The sequence below is a fragment of the Colletotrichum costaricense genome (assembly GCF_030867565.1).
Source record: "Colletotrichum costaricense strain IMI 309622 chromosome Unknown Scaffold_21.1, whole genome shotgun sequence".
Lineage (NCBI taxonomy): Eukaryota > Fungi > Ascomycota > Sordariomycetes > Glomerellales > Glomerellaceae > Colletotrichum > Colletotrichum costaricense.
Genome location: NW_026848250.1, coordinates 881,561 through 899,769, shown reverse-complemented (window position 1 = coordinate 899,769; position 18,209 = coordinate 881,561). Strand labels below are relative to the sequence as shown.

The following is an 18,209-nucleotide window of genomic DNA, read 5'->3' as shown; positions in this document are numbered from 1 at the left end:
TTAAATATAAGATAATTTACGCTTATTTACGTTTATGATTAAGTAGCTTATTTTTATAAACTACTATAAAGTACTAGGGAACTCGGGGGGTTTTAATTTCTATTTAGTAAAAAAGGTATTTTAAAAAATAAAATACTTACTCCGCATTAAGACTGAGTATTATTAAGATTATTATAATTATTAAAACTAAAACTATTAAAGTTCTTACTTTAAGAATTACTTTATTAACTAATAACTAAATCCTTACGAGTTTTTTATTAAGTATAAAATATTTCTCTAGTATTAGTTTATAAACTCTTAGCCCGATTTCTTACCTTTTTTTTTAGTTTAATAGTTAATAAGTATCTATTAAAGCGCATTTTAGATATACTCTAACGTTATATTAAATATTAAAAACGGCCTATAATACTAATATTTTAATATAAAGTTATAATATGCTTATAACGCGTTACGAAATCCTATAATATTAGATTCTAATCTTAGTTATAAGTATTATTAAAGTTAGTTAATATTTATAATAACTAATTATTAATACGTACTTATTAATTATAATAAGTAGAGGGAGATACTAGCTAGTCTAAATATATAAAACTAAGTAAAGGATCTTAACTATATTTATACTATTAAGTATTAAAAGCTAGTTTTTTAAAAAAACCTTAGTTATTTTATTATAGAACCCGGTTATAATATATAGTTCTCGTTTATACTTTACTTAGTTAGTATACTATAAAAAGTTTTTTATAAAATAATAAGTTATTATTAATCGGGCGAGGTATTAATAAGAAATATTTTAGAAATATTTTAGAAACGTTTTCCCTTTTTAAAATGTTTTTAAAATGTTTTTGTTATAAGCTATATATAATAAGATATAATATTTATAATAAATTATATTATATAGCTCGTTATAGTTAGGCGCCGTTTAATATTTTAAGAAAAATATTAATATATTATAAGTAGAGTTTATATTACGAGAATAATTTTTACCTAGGAGTTTTTTAATACCTCTTTTAAAACATACGTAATATAGGCGTATATAGTTTTAGACCTACGTAAGCTATATTTACTAAGGGTTAAACTTTTTAATAAAATATTTACCTAAGCCCTTAATTACTATATCTACTTAGTCTAAGGTAACTTTAAAAAGGCCGGTTCTATAAACATATTTTTATTAAACCTAAACTTAATACTTTCGCTCTAAGATATTAAATATAGCTCGAAATATATAGTAATATATATTTATAATTTTAGTATTTATATAGACCTATATAAAAAGTAAAGCTTTATAAGTAATATATTAGTAATTTTAAAATAAAGGTTAAGAAATATTTTAAAAATATTTTTAGAGTTATAATATACCTTTTTTGCTATTCTAGCTATACTAACCTTAAATAATTTCTCGCTAACCTATACCCTTTATATATTTATAGTTTATATTAATTATAAACGACTTTATATTATCGAACTTTTATTATTCTACTTATTTTTAAAAAAAGTAAATAACTATATAGTTAATATTAAATTAGTACGTATACTAAATATATTATATACTTATTATAATATTAGAATAGCTATTTTTTTATATTTATAAAGAAATTTACGTATGTTTACTTATTTACTTCTCTTTGCTACTATAATATAAGAGCTAAGGTCTAACTTCTCTTAAGAAATAGAAGAACTTATTATTTATAAATAATATATTATAAAAAGTCTATTTTTATAAGGTTTTAATAAATATTTATAATTATTCGCCCCTTATTCTTAGCTAGGAATTCTTAAAATTAAGGAGATTAAAAAAATACGTTTAGACTTGTACCTAGTTTATTAATTTTTTAGAGAACTTAAAAAATATTTTAAATAATAGCTTTTAGAGTTTTATCTAGTAGTAATAGAGGATAGTTATATTTACTATAAGACGTTAAGATAATAAATAGTATTATTTTAATATCTTTTAAAATAAAGTATTAATATTTAATAAAATACTTTACTATTTTAAGTTTAGGTAGTAGTCTAAAATGAGTTTTATTTAGTTAATAATAACTTAGCCTTATCCTTTAATAAAATATTTAATAAGCTTATTATAAGTAGGACGTTTTTAATAATTCGATATAAATATATAGTATTCTTAACCCCTTTTCTCTATAAATTACGTATCTATTTTATTTATAGCTACTTTAATATATTATATATAATATTTTTAATCTAATAAAATTAGATAAAAGTAGTAATTTATAAGTCTTTATAAAAGATACGAATTTCGGTATAATAAGATCTATTACTAAAAACTAATAAGCTCTTATTAAATCTTTTATAAATTATTTATATTATCTTATTAAGTAATTTTATACTTATATTATATTATATTTTCTTTAGTTTAAAAAAGTATATCGTATTCTATTTTTAATATATAATACCTTTCTTAAATCTAGCGTATATAGTATAAATAGTACTTTATTTAAAAAAAAAAAAGGATTAGAAATATTCTTAAAACGTTTCTAAAATATTTTTAAAAATTTTTTTAGATAACCGGACTTACCTAATAATCTTTTTTATAATATTAAATATTTTAACTTTATCTCGTAGTATATTATACTTCTTAACGAGGTCCTTTAAAATAATTATGTAATAAAAGTCGTTATAGGGTATATATAAATAGGCTTTGCCACTTTAATAGGTATAATAGTATTATGTTATAAATATATCTCTTAGAATAATACTAGTTATTAGAAAATTAGTAATACCTCGTCGGGTATTATATTAAATTTACTATTTTTTAATAATTCTTAATGTTAAGAAATAAAAAGTTAAATATACTATGTCCTATAGCCGCTCGATTTCTTTTATAAATAAGGTTTTAGTTAAGATAATAAGCGTAACTCTATTATTAATAGTTAGAGGAAACTTAGGTATACTAGCTATATATTAAAGCTATTATATTATAATAATACCTCGGTTATTTTAAGTTTTAGTACGGATATTTAAGCTATTAGAAATGATAATATAATTATCGGAATTATTATTTATAACCTAGGTATAATATTAATATTTAATATAGAAGTTTAATATATATATAATACTTATTTATTTAATTAACTTTTTATAAATAGGAGCTTAATATTTATAAAAATTAAGATATAAAGTAAATATACTATCATAATTTAAATTTTTTTAAATATTTTATAACGGATTTAATTCGCTTTACTAAGGTAAGAGTATTAAGATAATATTATTATTATATATAATAAATAAGTTTTATAAGAATAATTCTATAGAATCGGTTATAATAAGCGAATTTTAATATAATTAAGAAGAGATATAATTAAGAAATATTTCTAAAATAATTTAGTAAAGCGTAAAGTAGTATATTCCCTTATTATATAAAACTCGTAATATTTAAACTAGTAGTAAAGTAATTATATAGTAAAATATTTTTAGCCCCTAATTAGCTAAAAATTTACCTAGGGATCCACTAATAACTAAGTACCTACTACTATATACGGGACTCTTACCTTAACTAGGGGGGGTTATTATTAGTTTATCGAATCACTCGACAGAACCATGTCAATCTGTCAACGTCTACGGAGTACTCCGTACTTGTAACAAATCCCAGCGGCTGAGCGTTTTGGCGGTGTTCCGGTAGGTGGCCTTTGTTGGTTCGGCTCAATCGCTCTTGGTTGCTGCAGTGTCCGCGTCACTCACGCCAGACTCTTGAATGGCGCATCAGGGACGACAGCTCTGCTTTTTCTACTCAGCGGCTGAGTGAGTACGTGTTTTGAACAGCAAGACACATCACTGGCATTGGAACGCGTCGGCCGGTGTTCCAAATCCAGAGGAATGTTCGAGAGTCGGTTAAGATTACGAAAGCTTGGAGCATTCTCCAGGCCTAGAAACTCAGACTTGCGTGCTGGAAAAAGATTTCTGGGGCCGGTAACCTATGAACTGCGGACGGCGGCTTGCGCGGGTCCGCTTCAGGAGAGTTTAGACTTTAGACTCATCGGACAATCGCTAGGATCAAGACCTCAGCTTAGGCCCCATTAGGTATTCGGATCCACGCGAAAGGCCCCTAGTTTCTTGCCTCCTAGAAGAGCAAAGATGTCATCTCGGGCTGTCCGTTTTCGAGCTGGCAGGGCTGTCGGCCTGACTCTCAGCCCTGGAACCCCTGACGCGCATGAATCATCAATCGCGGCTGTGGTGGACCACTGTCGCGGGTTCTGCCGAGTCCTTGATATTTTTGGCGCATCGTCGCTGGAGGCGTTGTTGCTTTCTTCAAGTTTTAGACAATGACTTCTTCAACAGAATTTATTGTTGTAGAAACGTATCGTAAAGGTGGCTATTTCTTGGGGTCTTATACCGCCCATCAAGATCTTGCATGTCTCAGTTTGCGTGTTCGAAATTTCCCTTGAATACCACGGCCTCTTGGAGAGGACTCGGCGTGCCCTGTGGGGGCGCGTTCTCGACGAACGGCATTGCCCCGGTCGATGCAACCGGCCGGCAACAGGCCTGTTGTTTGACGTTCAGGAATTTAGAAGCCAGGCTAAGTGGGCTGGACTTGGTCTCCATCTTGGGGTTGTATCCACATCCACACGGGAGAGCTTTAAAGATGTCATTCCCTACGGTATCCTTCGTGACATTAACCTTGCATTTCTCGTTCGAGGTGTCTTGTGGACATTGTCGATTACCGCAGATGCCTTCATAGGCAATCGCTCACGTGCACGTGCATACCGCTTCAACCATTGGGAGGCCAGTCCTCTAGACGGCTCACACGATGCCTTACCCATTCAGAAGAGCGCAAAGTATGTCATCGAGGGTCCCGTCGCCATATGGAGACCGGTCGCTAACGTGAATGGCTTCCAGCACTGCCAACTTTGACAGCCCAGGATGAACTGGAAAACGCCTCGATTCTCCGCAACGATGCCGACAATGGTCACTTCCGCGGCCTGCCCGCAAGCCGACAGTCGAAGATGAAGGTACTAGGGAAGGTTCTGTCACGATGGGCAATCACGATGGTTATTATTATTTCCATCTACGTCGTCATATGGACCTACTCCAACAAGACTGTCATGACACAAACAACGAAGCGACAGTACAACGCCCTCATCACCGGTCTCTCGATTGCGCTGGGTCTCGCAGTGGCGAGTAGTCTCAACCACATGGTGGCCGAGCTGAGATGGTGGATCCTGAGCCGTCGGTACAGGTCGAAGAGAAAGGTGGAATTGATCTTGCAGGCCGACAACCTAAAGCACACCATTGCATTGGCAGCGAGGTCAAAAAGGTGGTCGATCCATCTTGCTGCTGTCGGATGGCTCATCTTGACAATCGTAAGGGAGTTTGAGGCCTCTTATGGAGCGATGTCACTAACCGGATCGTCAAGGGCTCTCAAGTAGGTCTCGCAGCAATCGGCCTCTGTTACTCGACAGATACAGCCGATAAGCGGGCTCTATTGGTACCAGGCAATGTGTCTATCGCCAACATGGCGTCCATCGAAACTGAGAAGGTCGTCAAGTCCAAGACTCAAGCTCTAGGTGCTCTACAGTACACAGCGAACAGGTCGGTCTTGTTTAGAGTCCCACGATCCTCCATATCTACGAGCTGACAGCTGACAATTTCCAAGCTACGGAACCATTTCTCTAGCTTACGACACAGCGGAAATATCAGCTGCCCCATTAGCCAGAGCGATCCACGTCCCGAGTGATCCCCTGATGTTCTGCACAGATACGGTGTGCAAATATGTCTTTTACGAAACCTCCACAGCCTCCATCAAGGATCCTGACGCCAACCCAGTCACCGTCGCAACAGACCGGAGCGTCAACTCCACGGCGAAATGCACAGCCTGGCCCGTCATAGGCGGCGGCAACGGCACGACTACCAACGTGACGGTAGTACTCGAAAACAACCGATCCTGGGATATCTTCATCCCGAACAGAGGCGGAACCGACCAGACGACCTTCATGACCTACAGCCAGTTCGACTGCGGGACAGGATGCTCCATGGTCATGGCATTCGAGGCATCGGATACCTCACCTTGGTACTACAGCTGCAATGTGACAATCGGTCAAGTCGCGAACGCCACCCGTGCCGAGCACCAGATCGGCGCCAACCTCACGTCTTTGGCCTCAGCCGGCATCGCTCTACAAGGATACGCTGCCTCGTCTTTCGTCAATGATACCAATTTTCAGTATCAGATGTATCCGTCCGAGTCGGTGTTTGGCACACCTATGAATGGGACAACCTCGGATATGGAGGCAATGCTATCGCGGTTTGCTATCGGGGTGGTCGCAATCAGCGCTGACAGTAATACGAATCTTGTTATCGAGGGGACCATGCCTATGAAGGGCACGAAGCTCAACGTCTCACACTGGGGGATGATCAACCTGATTTTGATCCTTACGGCCTCACTTCAGCTTCTTCTCGGCATTGTGGCTGCATTGGTGGCCAACCGGGTCGTGGTGCCCGATGGTGGTGCGGTTGAAATGGCACAGGTGATGAGGACGATGGCGATTCGGGATCGGACGACGAGCGCGCCCAGCGAGAAAGGGTTCACTGGTGAGCCGCGTTATAAGTCATTATGGATCTATCGCGATACTCTGGTGTCCAAGGAAGGAGGGCTGTACGACCTGCATATGGAGGAGCGGCGATATCATGCGACAAGTGACTCTGGGATGATTGAGATGAGCCAACAGCGGCCAGGGACGGGCCGTGAGTCTACTGCGCCGTCAACGCCGACGAAGTGACCGGCGAAGTGATGGATGCTTGTGCTTTGATAGTAATCAACGTGGGGTCAACTCATTATTGTCACCAGTTCGTCAGCCCGCTGCTCTGAATTATCCAGATTTATGCAACGTATGCACTGTCATCGGCACTATTGTGCAACACAGTCAAAGCACGGCCAACATCGGCCTAAGCCGGCTCGGTGCGGGACCGGAGGTCTTGAAGGATCTATTCCATTCCCATCCCGGAGTAACCCGGCGCCCACGGTGGCAGACACGGATGCGCGGAGCAACCCCGAGAATGAGACATTTTGCTCATGTTCTATTACGTATCCAAAGCATGTTTTGTGGGTAGCTATTCAGCACACCCTATTAAAGGATTCGAGCGAGTGATCCTGTTGGGAAATCCTCTGACGAATTGCGGCTCCGTGGTCAGGTCCGTTTGATTTCTTGGGGCAAAATTGAGCCTACGAGACCACTTTTGTGATACATTCTGGTACCAAGAGGATCGTCACTTGAATGGAATGGCCAAATAATGATTGGGCAGACGTAGGATCAGGCCACTGTTTCTGCATCACGATCCATTTTAATTCACGAGCACACGTTTTTCGGCGCCAGCTCAAAGTCACTCACGATGAATGAAGAATGACGCAGTTCGACTAGTCCGGCAACCGGATGCCAGGCCGAAATGCATAATTAGCTTCGGCCAAGTGAGGGGATTATGCAAAGGTCTAAGCGATCAGGAACTTACCCCTCCCGACGAGCGATATATCACCCTCATGTCTCCCGCATTTTGCACCGTCTGGTGATTTTGTCTTCGTCAAAATACTCACGATTGATATTCTCACTATCATCAACCACCCATAATCACACACCAAACCAAGACCTGGTACGACGCTCGCGTCAAAGAGCCATGGCATCTATCGCAATGGAAACATCTACAGATCGAGGTAAAGTAAGAGAAGAACGCATCCGGGTGTTCAACTCGTCTACTGTGTCCTGCACCCAAATCCTTCTCGATATCTTTCATCGATCGAGAAGCGCACTTGGGTGGGTTCGGGCCCAGGAAATGAGTTGATCTGAGAAATACCGGTGAACTTGATCTGGATAATACCAGCGAAAGGACATGCTTCTTTGGCAATCCCTGCCCCCATGCACGAGTGATGAGAACTTGAGTGTACTAACCCGTGCAGCATCACGCTTGATCTCTCAAAATGTCGACTGATAAGATCACTTTCCTCACCAACTGGTTAGGATTGCCCTGCGCGTGATGACTGTTACGAATGTGAGTTGACGAAGTCGTCAGGCACGCTACGCCCTACCACGCCCCGCTATATCTGGCTCAGGCCAAGGGATACTTCAAAGAAGAAGGCATCAAGGTCGCTCTTCTTGAGCCCAACGACCCCAGCGTATGGATTTCCTGATCGGGATACCTCAAAGAGTGCCCGCTGATCACATCGCAGGATGTCACCGAGATCATCGGTACCGGCAAAGTCGACCTCGGCTTCAAGGCCATGATCCACACCCTTGCCGTATGCTTTGTCCTCATGCGTCCTGTAACATTCCAAACTAATTCCATATTCAGGCCAAGGCTCGCGACTTCCCCGTCCTGTCGATCGGCAGTCTCCTCGACGAGCCCTTCACCGGCGTCGTCTACCTCAAGGACTCGGGCATCACCACCGACTTCCGCTCCCTCAAGGGCAAGCGCATCGGCTACGTCGGCGAATTCGGCAAGATCCAGATCGATGAGCTGACATCGCACTACGGTATGACACCCGATGAGTACACCGCCGTGCGCTGCGGCATGAACGTCTCCAAGGCCATCATCGAGGGCACCATTGACGCCGGAATCGGTCTGGAGAACGTCCAGATGGTCGAGCTTGAGGAGTGGCTCGCCGCTCAGGGCCGTCCCAAGACGGACGTGCAGATGCTTCGCATCGACGAGCTCGCCGAGCTTGGATGCTGCTGCTTCTGCACCATCCTGTACATCGGCAACGAGTCCTTCATCGCCGAGAACCCGGACAAGGTGCGCAAGTTCATGAAAGCCGTCAAGAAGGCGACGGACTTCGTGCTGGAGGACCCGGAGCAGGCTTGGAAGGAGTATGTCGACTTCAAGCCCGTCATGGGCTCTGACCTGAACCGCAAGATCTTTGAGCGCAGCTTTGCCTACTTCTCGCACGATCTGAAGAATGTTCAGCGCGACTGGACCAAGGTTACCAAATACGGCAAGAGGCTTGGTGTCTTGGATGAGAGCTTCAAGCCCAACTACACCAACGAGTTCCTCGAGTGGACTCTTGATGAGGACTCAGCGGACCCTACTGGAGACCAGAAGAGAATGATTGAGCTTCAGAATGAGGTTTCTTGCCGCGGTGGCTTCCGCCGCTTGAAGCTTCAGTCTGCTGTCAAGGCCTAAAGTTGCCATAATACAGACATCTTAGGTATCGTTTCGATGTGAGATTCCACTCAATCGAGCGCATGCTTGTACCCGCTCCAGGAACTGTCTGTCGTTCTAGATCAGTAGTTGTCATTCTTTAGAGTAAAATGAAAAGAACTCCTGGACAACTTTGGGCAAATCGTGAAATATCAACCATTCTTTCTACGCTTCCGGTGATCTTATGAAGGAAATCTGAGCACAGTTTGGAGGATCATGAAATTCGACGGAAATGCTCTAAAGTACTCCGAACGTTGGGTAGGATGACAGCGGCAAGAAGAGTGGAAGTCGCCTCAACCAGCTCGATCTTGCTTTGGCCTCTTATCTTGTCTCACATGAATCTATCTGAATTGTGGTGTATCGACCGTGAGACAATGCTTCGCCGGCTCCGGGCTCCGGGCATCACGGCCACCCGCATCGTATTGGCCTTGTGTATGTACGTGCAACATCGAGTCAGTACCGAACCGTTCAGTACTACCACGATTGGCAGGTCCAAACTAGAAACCCATGTGACTGAACCCAAAGCTCAGAGATGGATGGCATCGAGATAATATCAAGTGGGTTGGATGGTCCATCTCTCACCAAGATCCCCGTCGTAGCAAAAGTCCCCTCTGCTGGGAACAATCGCACCATCGACAAGTGCGACATGATTCTGCTTGGCAGACGTCTATCAAGTATCTCATCGAGAAACAAACAGAAGTTTGGCGATACAATTGGTCGCGACCTAATTTCCACGTGATGCCAATCTACGGTTCGCGAGGATCCGCTTGGATCCCGTCAACCATCCGATAAGAAGACCTGTAACATGACGGAAGATTCGCAATAAGACAGACCCATCGACGGTCGGACGAAGCTACGCAAATCACCACCCGTAGACGTCCCAACAAACCCTAGCCGTTATACAAGCATCAGGTGACGACCTGGTCCCTACATGGCACCGCCCGATAAAGCTCACCCTAGGCTATGCTTCTTTTTCCCGCCGCAGACTTAACCGCACGACCCTCGCTAACCCGCACCATCTCTTACTTGAGAGAAAAGGAAACGTTGGTTGGCTACACAAAGAAGTGAGACACGAAGATCCGCATGTCGGGTCGTTTCTGGGCGGCGTCTGGCGCAGGGCGAATCAGAGCCTCAAAGACCCCTGGGGATCGCCTCTCCAAGTCTTGTTGGTAAAAGGTCATTGAAGCTATTCTCCGGCCGGGATTGGTTCCCTCCCCCATGTCCCAGAGACCCGCCAGCGTTGTGGCAGCTCATGCTTAATTTTGAGGCGATATAACCCAATCAACCACTCATGTGAGCGCAGCTAACACTTAGCATTAGGCGGTTCTGCTGCGAGATCAAGGGGAGAAGGGGGAATAAAGGCCGTACGATCATCAACAATGCCCCATCGCCGTAACCTGATAATAGCGACTTGTTGTTGCCTCCCCGTTTAAGTTGCCCTTAGGATTCGTTCTCGAAAATGGAACATGGGTCTCTAGCGCAGCTGCTACCTCGCCCGATCCGCAAAGCCACTGCCGTGTCGAGGAGGTGCAGAAGATGTTCCTGGACGGAAGAGGGGGATCGACATCCCAACACCCCATGTCCGCAGCGCCCAACACGACATTGTAACCAACGCATCACAGCGACCAGCTCACCAGCCCTGTTGGTCCGGTCTAGTACACCAGCAGTTTTCCCGCCCCTGGGCCCCGGCGGTGAACTTGCGTCTCGACTTGAGGCTCTCTGCGGCCTCCTGGTTGGTCCCCGGCACTTCTCACCGCGGGTCCCTTTAATTCAAACCGCTACAGGGGGCCCACGATGCGTCTCTTCCAACGAGAGCGTCGGGTCATGGATGCGGCTCGCTTGAAGGGCTTGGATTCGAGCTGTCATCGACTGCGGATCTGCCCACCTGCCCGACTTGGAAGGGTGAATGGCCACTCGATGCGGTCACTGCGGAAGGGAAAAGGAATAGTTCGTAAACCAGCTCAGATAGCGTTGCTGCAGTGCGCTGGATCATGGTCCATGGGATCATGCAGATGGACGAAGGATGGTATAAGACCGGTCGGTCTGCTGCACCTTGGATATCGTGTTCATCAAGCATCGCCTTCAACACTCAGCCAGGCTTCTCAATCATATCACAGGTCACAGCCATTCGTTTAGGCACCATCCACTCGCTCACTATACAACTCACTCGCTCATCTCAACGCCTCACTGACACCCAAACCCAACGTCACGATGCACGCCGCAACAATCCTCGCCCTCCTCCCCCTCGCCGCCGTCGCGGCTCCCTCACGCCGCGCTCAGCCCGCACCCCTCATCAAGCCGCGGGGCGCAACTCTCGTGGCGGACAAGTACATCGTCCGCCTCAAGAATGAGGCCAAGACCGGCGCTCTTCAAAGCGTCATGAAGACCTTCTCCGCTGACGCCGACCACGTCTACAACTTTGCCGGTAGCGAGAGTGGCAGCATCCCCTACCTCCGCGGATTCGCGTCTACGCTGAACGCGACCGAACTCGAGAGCCTCCAGAATGACCCGGACGTCGACTTTATCGAGCAGGACGCCATCGTGACGATCAAGGCTACGCAGAGGAGCGCGCCGTGGGGTCTTGCCAGATTGTCCAGCACAGCGCCGGGTTCGACTACGTATAGCTACGATGAGAGCGCCGGAGAGGGCACCTGTGCTTACATAGTCGATACCGGCATTGATATCGAGCACCCAGTGAGTCTTCGTCCAGCCTCATACCCAACAAGCGAGACCTGCAAAGCTGACCTCCTCACAGGACTTCGAAGGCCGCGCCACCTTCCTCGCAAACTTCGCCGACAGCTCAGACACGGACGGCCAGGGCCACGGCACCCACGTCGCCGGCACAGTCGGCTCCGCAACCTACGGCGTCGCCAAGAAGACCAAGCTCTTCGCCGTGAAGGTCCTCGACTCTAACGGTGAGGGCACCAACTCGGGCGTCATCGCCGGTATGGACTTTGTCGCGACCGACGCCGCCGGCCAGACGGGCTGCGCCAAGGGCGTCGTCGTGAACATGTCGCTCGGCGGGCAGACCTCAACAGCCGTGAACCAGGCCGCTGCGGCGATTGTGAAGGCGGGCCACTTCTTGGCTGTCGCTGCGGGTAACGAGGCGGCGGACGCGTCTACATCTTCGCCCGCGAGCGAGGAGAGCGTGTGTACTGTCGGGGCGACGACCAAGACTGACGCCTTGGCGGAGTACTCCAACTTTGGAGCTTCTGTTGATATCCTGGCGCCTGGCACCAACATTATGAGCACCTGGCCCGGTGGAAAGACTGTAAGCTTACCCCTTTTCACGTGATGTTTCCCATCTATGATGATCTCTCCGAGGAAAGCAGACTGACTCATGAATGTGTAGAACACAATCTCCGGTACGTCCATGGCGAGCCCCCACATCGCCGGTCTCGCAGCCTACCTCCTCGGCCTCGGCTCGGCGCCTTCGGATCCCGTCCAGCTGTGCAACTACATCGCCGAGACGGCGCTTGACGGTGCCATCAGCCAAGTGCCCCGCCAGACTGTCAACAAGCTCGCCAACAACGGCTTTGCTGGAAACGGCACCGCCAAGGCCACGGACGGTTCCGTGGTTGGCAGACAGCTGAACAGGAAGTTCGCCCCTCGTGCTTAGATGGACGGAAACGAAGCTGAAATAGCGGCGATGGAGTTCCCTCAGTCTGGCGTAAAGCCGTACAGACTGGACCGGTGGCACTGGGGATGCGGCGGACGTAACGACGACACGGCTTTGGGTTCTCGGGAAGGGCCCGGCCTATGACATTCTATCATGTAGATTAGATTTCAATTTGAATCTGTACAGACCATCCTCTTCAACGAACCATGTGTGAATTGCCTCCGCCTCCATTAGACAACCCATGCACTTGCCTAGTCCACCATTCTAGGTACTTGGTGAATGAGGTGCTAATTGACGAACCGATCACTTGCATGTGTCGAAGTGGATGACTTTGAAAGCATTTGCTGAATAATTCTCCCGCGGCTAAACTCATTCGTCATTAGGGAAAGGCTATAAAATCATGAACCTGTCGCGGCCTTGGCGGCCTGTTGTCCTGCTATTCTTCCGTAGACCACGCATTCGAGCAGTGATGAACCTCCCAGGCGGTTGTCGCCATGGATGCCGCCAGTAATTTCTCCAGCAGCCCACAGGCCATCGACAGCTGTCTTGTCCTTCCTCAGCACTTGGGCATTTTCGTTGAAAGATGCGCCTCCCATCGTGAAATGAGTGATGGGCGTGACGCGGCCCACGCATACTTCCTCTTCGCGGTTGGCCTCGCCAGCCGGAAGCCTCCATCGGCCAAATGTCCGTCTTCCAAAGGCCGAATCGGTGCCTGACGCAACAGCCGCGGCGTACTCGTCTACCGTGGCGATGACAGCTGGACTCAAGTCCTTGACCTTCTTCTTCTCCATCAGGCCCTTCCACAAGTAGAAACCCAAATGACCCTCAGAGACCTCAATTGCACCGGGGTCCATGAGCAAGGTGATGTCCCACTGCTTGACGTCACCGTTTTCTTTTGGTGGGAGGTTCATAATTGCTTTACTGACTTGTTCCCTCGTTTCCATCTCGTTCACAAATCTCTGGCCCTTGTCCGATAGCAGAATGCCGCCCTCTCCGCGCAGCATCTCGGCAGCAAGAATCTTGTACCGGACCTCGGGGTCTTTGAGGTCGACGAACCCGGTCGGGTGTACCTGTACGCTATCCATGTCGACAAACTCTGCGCCCACTGCTTCCAAGATACCATGAGAAGCCGGTCGTGCATCGTTCGTTGATGGAATGCCTGCAAGGTCCGGGCGGTACTTGGCGAGAAGTCCGTTAGCGTCACCGGCAAATCCACCGACGGCAAACACCACGGCACCATCCAAGTCATGCTGCTCGCCGTCTTGTACGTATTGCACACCATTCACAACACCATCGGTGACACTGAGCGATGTGACCTCGGCAGAATTGGTAAGTTGGAACTCGGGATTCTCCCCAAGCTTCTTGAGCAAAGTTGTCACGATAGCTGCTCCTGGCGGGGTTTTGCCGGCCCCTCGGTGGGTTCGAGCAAGGGAGTGTCCGCCGAGAGGGGCAACAACACTCAAATCAACACCAATTTCATCGACAAGCCAGGTAACAGCATCCGCAGAGCTCTCGGTCAAGAGCTGGACGAGCTTCGGGCGCTGAACCACACCCTCACCTTGGGCGAATCGCTTGCCACCAGAACGGACAGTGTCGTCGTAAAAGAGGTGATCCTTGTCCACACCGGCAGCCTTCTGGAAGCGGGTCCCGGCGCCGTTGATGCCGGACGATGCCTTAATGCTGTTGCCGCCAGGCTTCGGGGCACGGTCGAGCATCCGGACCGATACACCGGCCTTGAGCGCCTCCTGTGCTGCGGACAGACCAGCTAGGCCGGAGCCGACGACAATGACTGGTTTGCGGGTTGACTGCGCCATATGAGCCAATGATGAGAATCGTGCGGTGTGTGAGAGTATGTTCAATGCCTTGCTGATGGGACGGTGGTATAGCATGCCCAGGATAGCTGCGAATATGCCAAAGACGAGAGCAATGATGTAGCGGCGGATCGGACGGATGAACATTGCAGGTTCAATGGGAGAAAAGCACTGGCCGCCTAGTGAGTAAGATTGCAGCTATATAGTGATAAGTGCCAGGCATGTCTCCGGAGTACTGTGGGTAATTGGTGACATGTCAGACGATTTTGAGTCGTACGATGTCGTCTGGAGAGAAGGTGGCCAGATTCGGTAGCTTCGAGGTGGGCCTCGGTGAGACAGGTCAGGATACCTGGATGGGCGGGGTATCCTTCGGTGAAGGTCGGTAAGCCCAGCTCTTTCCATTTCCCTTCTCTCTCTCTCTTTCCTTCTCTTGTGACTTTTAAACCGCCTAGGGAAGGTGCCGCTTCTTGTATCAGTACCTAGGTACCTTGGTACCTTATGGAAGAAGAACCTCAAATGCTAAAAACTGCAGGACCACCGAAGTGCCACGTGACTGCTTCTTCCCATCTTCCATGTCCCCCGCCAACGTCCAACATCCATTGTCCAACGTCACGACAGCCTTGCCGTCAGACATTCATGACATCTCATATCTTGATCACGCTCAAGGAGACTCAGAGGCCACTTGATAAGAGGCAAGTGATGTTCCTCTACTGCACCAGCGATCGCATGGCACGAATTCATCACGCCTGCTGGGGATGAACATTAAATAGACACAGAGCCCAGTGTGCAGCCAAAGCAAGTGGCAATGAATCTCTAGTAGTAGGTTGATGTAGGAAGTGCTAACTGTTACTAGCCACATGCAGGCAACATGATAATGTCTCCTGGTGGTTGCAGCCACGCTTCTCAGTCATTTCAGCAACTTGACGCTCGCGTCTTCTAAAGCTGTTCTTTTGAGGCTTCACGATCTCCGAGGTTGTCGATGTCACAGATAGTTCTCATAACCAAATTTTCCGCATCTGGCCACGGTAAATCATTAATCAACGTCACCATGACCGACTGATGGATGTGCCATGATGCCTGGTGCGCTCCGTCGTCGAGATCTTCCGGGCCCAGATGCAAGAGCGTGACCGCCCCTTGGAACAGTCGAGCGACCTGAATCACTTGATCCAAGGGGTCCTAAGTATCCATGGACGGATCTGCCAACTGAATGGCGGAAGAGCACGCAACTACAAGCCCCGCAGCCATCAGCGCTGCTTCGCAAGTCGAAGGCGTCAAATTCCCTGCGAGTGCCGGACGGCACGATTCCAAAGCCAACACCCTATGATGAAGACCAGTCATCACACGTTTCGACATGGACATTCTGGGTGAGCCAGACAATTTCCACGATTGCGAGGCGTATTGCAGAAAAGGCAAAAATAGGTCGATACACGATTTTTTGTGCCATCAAATGTCGCCCGATCACTTGCTGGTACACTGACAGAACCCCGGACTGGCTCGGCGGGCTTACGAGGAACACCGCCAAATGACCGAAGTAATGGCCGAATAGAAAGTCAGCTGCCGGGTCCGAGCCCGGCCAGTTCGGAGTTGGCGTATGTGGTAGAAACATATCCCGAAAGTCACCAATTACAACTGCTCTATTCTCATCAGGGTGGCCTTGCTCAGCGAAAAATTCGAGTATGTGTCTTGCGACTCTAGTAAATGTCGATACACACACTCACGTCCTCTTTTTCGGCAGCGACTGCATATGGTTTGTCTTCATTACACTGGACAGCTTATTAGCTGGAGACCTTTCGGCGTACTTTCCATCAACACACAGAGCCTTACTCTGACACGGCGTTCCCTACACTGGAGACAGCCGAGAGTTGACACGGGATCGCCGCGACGGCATTGCAACGGGCACAATTGCCACACACTTCCTCCGGTTACTGTCGCGGACTGACTGCTACAGGAGAGCTACAAGCCGTAGTAACCATTCGTCATGGTCAGACTTCCTCTTCAATGAGTTCCGTGAAGCAGCTCTGCTTCTCGCCGCTGCTTTGTGGCACCCAGCTGTGCAGGATGCATGCCCCTGTCGTGTTGACAGAGAGCTAGCCAATCTCCACTAGGTGTCGCTGCACAACATGGTCCCTCCAGCGCCCCGAATCAATATCCAACAACAGTCAAGGTGCCAGAGTGGTTAATGGGCTGCCCTGCTATCGGATTTTCTGGTTTCAGCTTAGGCAGTGGCTTCGGTCGCGCAGGTTCGAATCCTGTCCTTGACGTGTAAGCAATGTTAGTCGGCGATGTTTTTTGAAAATGACGACGGAGTTCGCGATAACGTTTTGCTTCGCAGATATACGCATACTGTGATAGTGGCTGACTCTGCTATAGGAAAACCTTCCTTGTCAAACTCGTGTGGGAGGGCTGTCGAATTCATTATTCAAAACGCATGGAAGATGACACCAGGATACCTTGTTGGTTGGGACGCGCCTGGTGGGCCTCGTTCGGTGAAATTGACTGCGAAGCAACGACCTTTTTCAATTTTCCCGTCTATCATCTGGCGCGTCCTGGGGGCTGCCTGCAAGCCTGTCACCGAATTTTCTCCTACAAGCGATACTACCATGAAGCGTAGCAAATGCGGCCGACCTCCTGGCTGGCTATCGACCGAAATACCTCGGTGCCAAATCAACACGACTCCCCCTCGCATTATCATTAGGAGCCGCCTTTCATTCGACCTACGACGGAGTGCTAGATTGCATCTGTTTCACTTTAGCTACACGAAGAAACGGCGGACGCCTCGCCGGGGAGTCAATTGGAGACGTGAGGGTTGCATTCGCGCCGTCAGCAACCCCAAAAAGGAATCTTATCAATTCTCTTCCAACCATCCTGCCAAACAATCAACACTGGTCGTCGAGATGCCACGGGCATGCATGGGTAGCCTGAATTTTGGGTGCTGCCGAGTTATCCGGTGGTGATCGTTGGCGCCTCCCTTCTTGGCATCGGCTTCCGCTCCTAGGCATGCAGGCAATAACGGCTAAATGCAACTGTTTGAACTTTGAAGTTTGTAGGCGAGGATCCCAAAACGCATCTAGCTTTGGGAAATGTAGTAAGTGCCTATCGAGGAGGAGACCTCTGACAGATTGTCCTAGCTTCTTTGGCTGCACATCACCCCAGACATTTGCATTCGAACGAGCCGACGGACGGAAAAGGAGGCCCGACGTCAAACTCCGGTCTGCCATCCCATTCTTTCTCGGCTCGACTCCAGGCTTGACTTGAAATCATTCCCTTTCTGCCAGGCCAGTGCACGGGGGCTGCACCTCAACAGCAGCGAAAAGGTTGGGAATCCACCTCTCAACGCCGCGTCGAAGTGGGACGATTCTTTCCAAAGGAGGACGCATCTCGGAGAAATGGAAGTTGCTTAGCAGCCTTCGCTCTCCCCTGCCACTGGACAGCCTAGGCTTCGTGCAACAGCGCGGCCCTGGAACGCCACGCCGCAGGCGGCTGCTGTGGGACGGGGTCCTGAACAACGTGCTGACGGAGCCCTATGAACCTTGGCATCGCACCATGGACCTTTTAGGAGGCGTCTTTGCGGTATTTCCAGCACAAGCCCTGGACGGAAACGCTGCGAGAGTGGCCTTGGCCATGCAAAAAGGGGGTTGCGAAAG

The 18,209-nt window shown here is 47.4% G+C and overlaps 4 protein-coding genes across 4 annotated transcripts; 3 read left to right on the top strand and 1 right to left on the bottom strand.

The window, feature by feature from the left end:
* Positions 1 to 4,762: 4,762 nt before the first annotated feature.
* CCOS01_14828 (uncharacterized protein) lies at positions 4,763 to 6,728 on the top strand (the record flags this gene model as incomplete). Its single annotated transcript, XM_060462971.1, has 4 exons — positions 4,763 to 4,790; positions 4,852 to 5,315; positions 5,369 to 5,544; positions 5,609 to 6,728. The coding sequence occupies 4 exons, from the start codon at positions 4,763 to 4,765 to the stop codon at positions 6,726 to 6,728; spliced, it is 1,788 nt and encodes a 595-aa protein (XP_060306802.1).
* Positions 6,729 to 7,918: 1,190 nt separating this feature from the next.
* Positions 7,919 to 9,117, top strand: CCOS01_14827 (uncharacterized protein; the record flags this gene model as incomplete). Its single annotated transcript, XM_060462970.1, has 4 exons — positions 7,919 to 7,953; positions 8,011 to 8,113; positions 8,168 to 8,236; positions 8,290 to 9,117. The coding sequence occupies 4 exons, from the start codon at positions 7,919 to 7,921 to the stop codon at positions 9,115 to 9,117; spliced, it is 1,035 nt and encodes a 344-aa protein (XP_060306801.1).
* Positions 9,118 to 11,346: 2,229 nt separating this feature from the next.
* On the top strand, positions 11,347 to 12,754 carry CCOS01_14826 (subtilase; the record flags this gene model as incomplete). The annotated part of the gene is made up of 3 exons (XM_060462969.1): positions 11,347 to 11,829; positions 11,891 to 12,406; positions 12,488 to 12,754. 3 exons carry the CDS (start codon positions 11,347 to 11,349, stop codon positions 12,752 to 12,754), a joined length of 1,266 nt encoding a protein of 421 aa, XP_060306800.1.
* A 398-nt stretch (positions 12,755 to 13,152) lies between these two features.
* Positions 13,153 to 14,712, bottom strand: CCOS01_14825 (flavocytochrome c; the record flags this gene model as incomplete). The annotated part of the gene is made up of 1 exon (XM_060462968.1): positions 13,153 to 14,712. One exon carries the CDS (start codon positions 14,710 to 14,712, stop codon positions 13,153 to 13,155), a length of 1,560 nt encoding a protein of 519 aa, XP_060306799.1.
* Positions 14,713 to 18,209: the final 3,497 nt, after the last annotated feature.